Source organism: Nothoprocta perdicaria, unplaced genomic scaffold, assembly GCF_003342845.1.
Source record: "Nothoprocta perdicaria isolate Ctin4 unplaced genomic scaffold, notPer1 scaffold_74, whole genome shotgun sequence".
Lineage (NCBI taxonomy): Eukaryota > Metazoa > Chordata > Aves > Tinamiformes > Tinamidae > Nothoprocta > Nothoprocta perdicaria.
In genome coordinates, this window is record NW_020456021.1 from 1,209,494 (window position 1) to 1,218,406 (window position 8,913).

General features: G+C 45.9%; 1 protein-coding gene and 1 long non-coding RNA gene across 2 annotated transcripts; both read left to right on the top strand.

Annotated features, from left to right (window-relative positions):
- LOC112957613 lies at positions 1–776 on the top strand. The gene is made up of 2 exons (XR_003251238.1): positions 1–57; positions 497–776. It is a non-coding gene; the product is annotated as an uncharacterized LOC112957613 (long non-coding RNA).
- A 524-nt stretch (positions 777–1,300) lies between these two features.
- Positions 1,301–4,965, top strand: SDHAF4 (succinate dehydrogenase complex assembly factor 4). The gene is made up of 4 exons (XM_026051271.1): positions 1,301–1,340; positions 1,941–1,973; positions 2,078–2,230; positions 4,806–4,965. Exons 1-4 carry the CDS (start codon positions 1,301–1,303, stop codon positions 4,913–4,915), a joined length of 336 nt encoding a protein of 111 aa, XP_025907056.1. The 3' UTR covers positions 4,916–4,965.
- The last annotated feature ends 3,948 nt before the right edge of the window (positions 4,966–8,913 follow it).

Below are 8,913 nucleotides of genomic sequence, written 5' to 3' on the forward strand. Positions count from 1 at the left end.
CGCTTTCGCTCCTTGCCCTGCTGCTCTTCTTGCCTCTGCACATGACTGCATGCTATAGTATGTTACTCCATTACTATATCTTATATTCGCCTGCGCTGCTAGCCAGCAGCCTGTACGTTCGTGTGTGCCACACGCTGCAGCCTGCGGTTGTTGTCATCCCTGAGTGTGGAGGCTAAAGGTTTTCCGGGTTTGTTATGGACCTGCAAACAGGAGTGGAGCGGGAGGCAGCAGCTGGGTGTTGTTCTGCAGGGAGGCTGGAGAGAACCCCCTGCGGGCCTGGGAGTTACGGGTCTGTGTCCTTTATAGGAGCGAGTGCAGGCGGCTTCCTCCGGGAGGAGCCTTGGTTGGAGGACACAGGGAATGGGAGAGTTGCAGAACAGTTGGATTTGAGGGGGGAAAAAGTAACCTGTTAATTAAAAAAAAAAAAAAAAAAAAGTAAAAATATAACCTAAAAACCTGGCTGTTCAACACTCACCTAATTTAATCTATTCTGTAGGGCTACAGGTCAAGCCAGCTCCTTCTCCATCAAAAGTTGAGTCTTCCTATGATCCTAGATATCCTAGGAAACCTAGATGTAGTATCCCTCAAATCGTTTGATGCAGTGTGTGTGGTAAGAAGAGCTGGGAAGATGAAGGGTGTTTGTGGGCCCTTGCAGGCCCACTACCAACCTGGGAGCCGCTTACAAAGACTCTGCTCCAGGAACTCCTACTTGAGGTTCCTTTACCTCGCTTGTCTCTTCCCTTAATGCATGAAATGGAACTGATCCCTGCAGATCCTGGGAATGCAGGTGCATCGGTGGCTGGCGTAGGTGAGTCAAGCCCATGGTGCTTGGGAGGGTTTCCCAAGGTTGTCTCTTTAGCAAAGTAAAATGGTGGTTCTTTTTCAGCGATTTGCAGCCAGATGCTRCCAGGAAAATTTGCATCTACCTTCCTAAGAAAAGTAAGAGCTGCTTTAAGCACATATGCACAACTGAAATATTTTTAGAAGATAGTTCATGGCTGCTGTGGACATTTGGTTTTGTAACCAAATGCAGAAGTATCAGTTGAAGAGGGAAAGGAAAAATTATGTCTTTTAGTTAAAGCACTTGTGTGCAGTTATGTAATTTGACTTAAATTTACCCAGAGTTTGAGTTTATCTATGCGTTTGACTACCAGCTGCATTATTTTACCATAGTAAGGAAAGCCCAACTAGTCTCAACCAACATTCTGGAAAACCTGTTACTAAGGGAACAGCGTTCTCTATTTTTTAATAGTTTCCTTTGGGAAAGCAGAGGCATTTTCTGACTCAAAAGCTGCTGGAAATGAGCCAACACTTGGAAATCAGGAGGCTTCTTGGGGGAGGTTAGGACTTCTCCAGGAAAGCAGAATGTGCTGGTCTGTTCTGTGCCAGCATAATTACTTTTTAGCATCTAAAATGCAGGAAGATAAAGTGAAGATAGTTCAAGCCTGATTTTGAGACCTAAGTTATACATCTATTGCAGTTGCTTATGTTTCTGTGACCAAAAATGAGAATCTGTGCTGATTTCTTAGGGGTCCATGAGAGGAATTTTAATCTAGTATTTGGCAATTGTTTCTCTGTCCTCCACTTACTAGTTCATGCAGTGAGTGCTTTTGTTTTTGCTGAGAGAGCTGGGCCTGTTCAGCCTGAGGAAGAGAAGGCCGAGGGGGGATCTGATCAGTGACTGCAAATACCTCAAGGGAGGCAGTGAGGAGAATGGGGTGGCCTCTATTCAGTGGTGGCCACTGACAGAACTAGAGGAAATGGTCACAAACTGAAGCACCAAAAGTTCCGCAGGAACTTAAGGAAAAATTCCTTGACAGTGAGGGTGACAGAGCACTGGAATGGGTTGCCCGGAGGTGGAGTCTCCCTCTCTGGAGGTCTCCAAAACCCGCCTGGATGCCGCCCTGTGCCCCGTGCTCTGGGTGTCCCTGTGTGTGCAGGGGGACGTTGGACTCTGGAGGTCCCTTCCAACCGTAAGGATTCTATGATTCTGTCGTTCACAGGTTTTCTAAATAATGGTATTCTATTCAGCATTAAACTGCCCCATTTATGGCATAAATACGCATTTGTTCGATAGGGTCGTCACTGCTCTGCGGCTCTTTGCGCAGCGCCGGCTCCAGCGCAGAAGGAAGGTCCCAGCCTGCTAAGCGGCCGCTGAAGAAACCGAAGTTACCAGTAGGTCGGTTCGATGAGCCCGAGGAGCCCAACACGGAGAGGGAGCCGTTGGAAAGTAAGTCATGTTTTACCGAAACATGACTTATGTTTCGGTATGTCATGTTTCTTTTTTGAAAGAAAGATCCTGCTACCCTGAGGAAAGTTTAAGAACAAGRGTAGTTGTTCAGCACTTTGCAAAATCACTTTCCAAGCTCAGAAGTTCTGAAAATAAAAAACAGAAAGCTGAGGCAGTGGTCACAAGCTGTGCAAAGGGATGTATAAGGAAAACAATCTGCAGACCAAGGGTGGTCTAACGTTGTAATGAATTGCCCAGAAAGCTTTTGCTATGTCTGTTCTTGGAGATGTTCACATTTGCCCAGATATCTTGACCTACCCCTGAGCCTGCTGTGAAGCAGGGATGGGGCTGGATGTCCTCCAAGCTGCCTTCCAACCTAGACCGTTCCATGTTTCATAGCTATGTAGCTGGTGTACCTCAGGTTGGTGTGTGACAGTACAATTAAAAACAGTGGTAGTCAACTCAGCAGGGCACCAATGGCCTTTTTTATTCTGCAAAAAGCTGGTTCTGTTTCTTAGTCCTACAAAGATTTCAGATCTTTGCGATATTTCCATGGTAGGTCCCTTTCTTAACCTTGCATGTAGGTTTTTGAAAAGCAACCACAGATGCTGAGTTTACAGAGCCGATCCTGGGGTGCAGGGAGACCTGGTGATCTGCCCCCCTTTAGGCTGGAGTCCATTGGCTTCAGGGGGATTCGTTCAGAGACCCTCACAAGACTGAGGCACCAGATAGGCACCACATTCATTTTATTTGGTCTTTCCTTAACTAAAAGTGCTAGTCATGTTTTATCTGTTTCATACATACCTACCCAGCAGTGTTCTGCTGCTGTTCATTTACCAGTGTATCTATTTTGAGGTCTCTGGGACAAACTTTTTAATAATCGATATTAATCACTATGAATGTGCAGGTGACAAAATGACTGTGAAATTACAGTATCATCTGCACAGTGGCTGCAGCCCATTTCCAATTGTGACTCACTTGAAAACTGACTCACGTTTGGGGTTACTGTGTGAGCAGAGAGAGCTGCTTAACTCCACATCCCTCCTCTCCAGAAAATCTGTGCCATCGCTGCTTCACCTAAACCATTTTTTTTAACTTTTTGTTTGATAATCTGTGTGTTTCTTATGAGACTCAGTGTTTCTTTTGTCTTAAAGTTTAGTTGTGCCTTTGTTTTATATATATATATATATATATGACACTACAGAAATTTATTAGGGCGCTAACTGTGCGGTGTATCATTGGTGGTTATTAGGGGAAAAATAAAAGTTGCAGGTTTAAGCAGGCCATTTCCCACCATGGAAAAATATTTTGAGCTTCTGCAACAACTGTCAACACATCAATAGTAGTGAATATTGGAATRATATACAAAATAATATTGTATGCATTTGTGCCCCGTATACTGCCAGAGGGGCCCAAATACTGACATTTCCTATCCTGGTGCACGTGAATTGTTAAACAGACATCCCAGTATGTCCTTCTGTGTTGCCTGTAGCTATGTGAGTCTCCCTCCGTTACTGTCCTCCTTTCTCTGTGCTCTGCAGGGTGTCTGTTCTTGTCTTTCTCTCTCTCGCCTCTGCTGCTCGTTACTTGTTTGGCTGCTGTTGAGGTGGCGACGTGGCGGAGGGAGCCCCGAGCCGCGCGTTCCTTGGGGGCCCTGGGAACCCGCCTGGCCAGTGGGGGTGTGGGGCAGGGTGTCAGAGCGGGCTGGGAAAGGCCCCTGCACAAAATCCCCTGCTTTCCTGAGCCCTAGCAGCCGCCCACATAGGCGCTGGGCCGCCTCGTGGTGGTGGTGGTGGTGGTGGTGGTGGTGGTGGTGAAAGGGCAGCGCTGCTCCGCCTGGGAGGCCGGATTTCCCCCTGGAACCAGGGCGCTGTGTTGAGCAGGGTGCTCCTAAGGATCAGGAGGAACGTGGTGGGGGAGCTGGGGACCCAAGCTGCAGCGCGTGAGCGGGTGGCACGAGCTGGGTACGGTGCAGGGGGCAGGAGAAGCTGCCGCTGGCTCATGGTTAAGCTTAGCCTGTGGCTTCCCAAAGRCATTTGAAAATCCCTTTGGGATTTTACTTAGGAATAATTTCTTTCTCCTTAAAGGGCATCACAATTATATCTCAAGCTTAGGTTAAAAGGTAAAATCTCTAATTTTGGCTAGTTAGGACTTCATAATCCATCCTCTGACCATAGCATCCAGCCTGTATACCTGCCTRTTCAAAAGCAGAGCCATCAGACACCCTCAAAATGAGCTGCTRTTTTAGGTGTGGTGACCATATGTACAGCGTTCCCGGGTGACGCAGGTTCTCCCTAGGAATTCCCTGGAAACTGTGGAGCTTTAGTGCCTCGGGCATGGAGTGGCTTTGTGATTTGCGTGGCTTAATGTGGTGATGGATTCCTGGTTGCGGCCATAAAACTCTCTGAAATTACTGCTGTTTTTCTGGGAAGTGGTTAACTCCAAATTGCCTTTACAAATGAAAAACAATTGATTTTGTGTTAAAAACAAAACTGAGAAGCAAATATCTTAGATGATGAAATATTTATTTTGTTGACATTGTAGGCATTTTAATAAGCTTTCTCTCTCGTTTTAGGATTTCCTGATGGAATCAATCCGACTACAAAAGAGAGGGGTGGACCGAAAGGCCCWGAACCTACACGTTATGGAGACTGGGAGAGAAAAGGACGTTGTATAGACTTYTAAAGCACAAATGTATCTATTGCTAAAAAATTACTTTTAGTTGTTGAAAAAAGRTAATATATAGACAAATATCACCTAGATTTTCCTTCATGTTGTGAATGATTGGGGTGAATTTTCTGAGAGATGTATTGTGTAAATAAACATGCTCTGGTAACTCAATTTTTGAGCTGTTACTTGTATCGTATGTGTCTGGTCTTTGTCCCTTTTGGAATCTTAGTAATGTGAAAATTGGTRGTGAGGATATTACTGAGATAAATAAGGGCTTGGATTTTTTTTTTTATGTAATTAAAAATATGTCATGTCTTAAATGCAGAAAGAGCTTTGCAGTTCATAAACATAAACCACAGCTCCCTCCAAAGAGGTCAGACCTTAGCTGATGTGCAGTGTAGCGGTGAGGGACCCTCTAATCAAGACCCATCCGCTCTGTCTTTTGTACAGAAGGGCAGATTTTCTTTACAGTTTGCACAGAGCAAACTACATTTTTTTCCCCATGCCTCAATGTCAAAAGGGGACTGTTACATACTGGATAATCTTTATATTGCAGGTCTTTAAACTTCACCCAGTTATCTGGCATTGAGCTGAATATCTTTTAGTCTAACCCAGGTCAGTTCTTCATTCAACAACGTACATAGTGAGTAATTCTAGAGAGTGCAAAACCACCACTCTTGTGGTGACTAATTAACTATGAGAATAAGCTAATACATATTAATTGTATCCCCTCTCAGTCTTCTCCAGGCTCAACAGGCCCAACTCACTTGGTCTTTCCTCMTCCATTCTCAAGTGTTTAACTCCGGCCTCCCTGTGTGAGCAGGGGCTGGATCTGCTGCGGCTCTTGGCGCGGTGGCCCCTGTGTGGGAGCCCGCGGTCCTGCCCCACGTGACGCGCTCCTCAGCGGCCCCGGTGGCTGCCGGCTGTTCCCTGCGTGTCCCGAGAGGCTCCAGCAGGCCTGGCCCCACTCCAGGATCTTCCGTCCCTCAGGAAATAAGGTGGCTTCGCTGGCACCCATGGGAATATTTGGTGCCAAGGGGCAGGCGCTCCGGGAGCAGAGGGCGCAGCTGGAGCTTCAGGCCCTCTCTAAGACCCCGCTGTCTGTAGCCGTCAGCAGGTGTTTGCTTCATTGGTTGGAGAGCGCGTCAGTACGAGGTGGAAAACTGGACATTTGGGCAAACAAAGAGTGTGAAGAGGGCACCACTGCGTTGAACAACCCGGCATTTACCAGAAGGGCATTTACCCTGGCTTCCCTGAAAACAAGGCCCAAATAATTGCTGTGGGGTGCACGAAATCACCAACACTGACCCTGCAGGGCAGAAATCTGCAGTCTGCAGTTAGGAGAAAAGTCCTCAGCGATTCCTCAGTGCCACCTCCTGCTCTTCCCCTGTGACCAACACTAGCAGTTCCCAGCAGTTCAGCAGTACAGGGTTTTATTCTTTTTCAATTCTCCTACATTTCTGTAAGGCAAAATAAATGATTCTCTCTGAATAAGCAAGATCTTGTAGTCTTGGAGGATGCGTGTTGCTCCRTTGGGCCTTCTGTATTAAAATGTTATCTGTGTTTTTGCAGTAGGCTTTCTTTTTAAAACTTGTTTCTGAGAATTAGGATAGATATCTTTGTGTATCTATTAAAATTATGAAGTCTTTATTATTTGAAAGAATTGTTCTGTAATTACCTTATTATAAAACCCATAAAGTTGCACTCTGCGGTTAAAGAAAATGTTTGCTGTATATTGTCAAGTTTGCAAAGTATATATTTCAGTGCTAATTTTACCAAGACAGTTAAAATGCAAGATTTTATTGTATAGCTGAATCAGAGTAAAATTACCTTGTATTGCAGCAGATGTCTGTTAAGAAATACAGAATCCTGTTACAAATTTCTGTGGGATTTGGAAGCCACTAGAAAACCTATGGTGTTTTTACAAGAAAGCTTTACTGCTTTTTCAATTGATTGCAATACATGATCACAGATTCCAATGGTGAGTAGTAACAAATCTTTTTATGTGCTCATCACTTGTTTTTGTCTTTTGAAAGGGACCAAAATACTTCATTTTGAAGCAAGTATCAAGAAGCTTGGAAGACAGTGAATTTGTAAGAGAGAATTTAGAAATTAGGGTGTTCTTTTTGTTTGTTTCTGCAATTGGCTGTGAATCACAAGCTCTTCCAAGCATATCAGGAAAGCGTAAGTAAATGGTTTGAGAATGTACCTTGTGCCGATGGTGATCTGAAAACTTGAGGATTTGTGTCAAATCTCATGYTTTTATAACATGCAATATAGGAACAGCTTTGCTTAGCCAAGGCTGGGACTCGCTATCACAGCGGCTAAGCCGTGCAGTCTCTGTTCTAATATTAGCGTGCCAGCGCTCCCTGCCACTTCTGAGTAGTTGGTGGAAATGTGTAATCATCCTCAAAGTTTTTTTTGCGGAAAGGGAGGAACCCTAGGAATAGCAGCATAATTATGATATTATGGTTTGGCAAAGCCTGAGAAGAGAGACAACTCTATTTAAAACAAGTGCAGTGAACAGTGGAACTAATGAATATTTGTTCCCTGTCAATGCCTTATATCTGCCATCCTGGTCCATCTGCGAAGATCCAGTTTCTTCCTCTGTATTTCCTTGTGGATCGAAGTTCTCTCCATGGGGCAAGAGATGGGAGATGCTTTAGCTAATCGGAAGCGCCGAGCGGGCAGCGCACGCAGGGATGTCACTGCCTGCCCTTCCCTCCCGGGGAGCTCTGTTTGGACCTCTCTTTACTACCTGGCAGCTGCTTTTCACAGAACCTGCCAGAACTGAATGAATAGAAACTTCTCTCCCCTTCCCATTTCTCCAGAATAGTTATTTACTGGCATTTAAAAGTCATGGGGGAGCACAAACATTAACCACCTACCCTTTGGCAGCCAAGCTGATGCCATATGTATTTTCTTTGGAAATATTCAGTATCTTTCTGCATTTTTCCTTTGTGTAAGAAAGGATGATTTCTTTCTTTTCTCCCCCCTCCTTTACAGAACATTAGATGTTCCAGTTAAAGCTTACGGTGGTAAGATTGTGACATGTGCTTTCGAGGGATTAAAAGGCCCCCAGGCAGCTATAGTCTCGAGCCTATAAAAATTTATATGTTTTAGTGTTGCATTTATTGGGGTGAGAAGAGTGTTTACAGAAGCTCTCCAAGATCCTTATTTAACAGATTCATCTGTAATAAAGCTGACATACCTGGCCACCAAACGTACTCATCATTTTAAAAGATTAGTCTCTGCCAAAATTAGGTGACCTATGAAATCAGTTGTAATTCTAGAAGCCAGATTTTGCAGTATTATTTACACCAGGCCTCCCTTCTAGTCATCTGCTTAGGGATGAAGTGAGTGCTCTGGTCCTCTGCGCCTGCCTTAGCAGCAGTAGCAGTGGGAAGCGCCTCCAGAAAGGGGTCCCTCGTGGGATGAGGACATGAATTTACCTTACAGATGGTGAAGGGGAGGAAGTTTGAAGAGTCTCCTCTCCATTGATTTTAAGGCAGCCCAAATAGCTATCTTAGGCTAGACACCATTAGATGAAGTTGCAYGGGCCGGCTTTGCGGTGAAGCGGCGAGTCGGTGAACATGAAGCGTGAGCTGCTCGCTTCCTTCACGGGTGGGCGGCGCCATGAGGCGACGGCGCCCACAGTTCTGCTCGCCTCCTTCACACGTGAGGCGCCCGCGGTGCCACGGGCGCCCATGGTACCCTGAGGGTCTGAGTGAGCGTCACCATGAGACGACAGGCACCCATAGTGACCCAAGGGCCTGAGTGAGCGTCACCATGAGGTGACAGGCGCCCATGGTACCCTGAGTGTCTGAGTGAGCATCACCATGAGGTGACAGGMGCCCATAGTGACCCAAGGGCCTGAGTGAGCGTCGTCATGAGGCAACAGACGCTCACAGTGCCCCAAGGGCCTGAGTGAGCGTCACCACGAGGCAACAGGCGCTCACAGTGCCCCGAGAGCCTGAGTGAGCGTCACCATGAGGCGACAGGCACCCATAGTG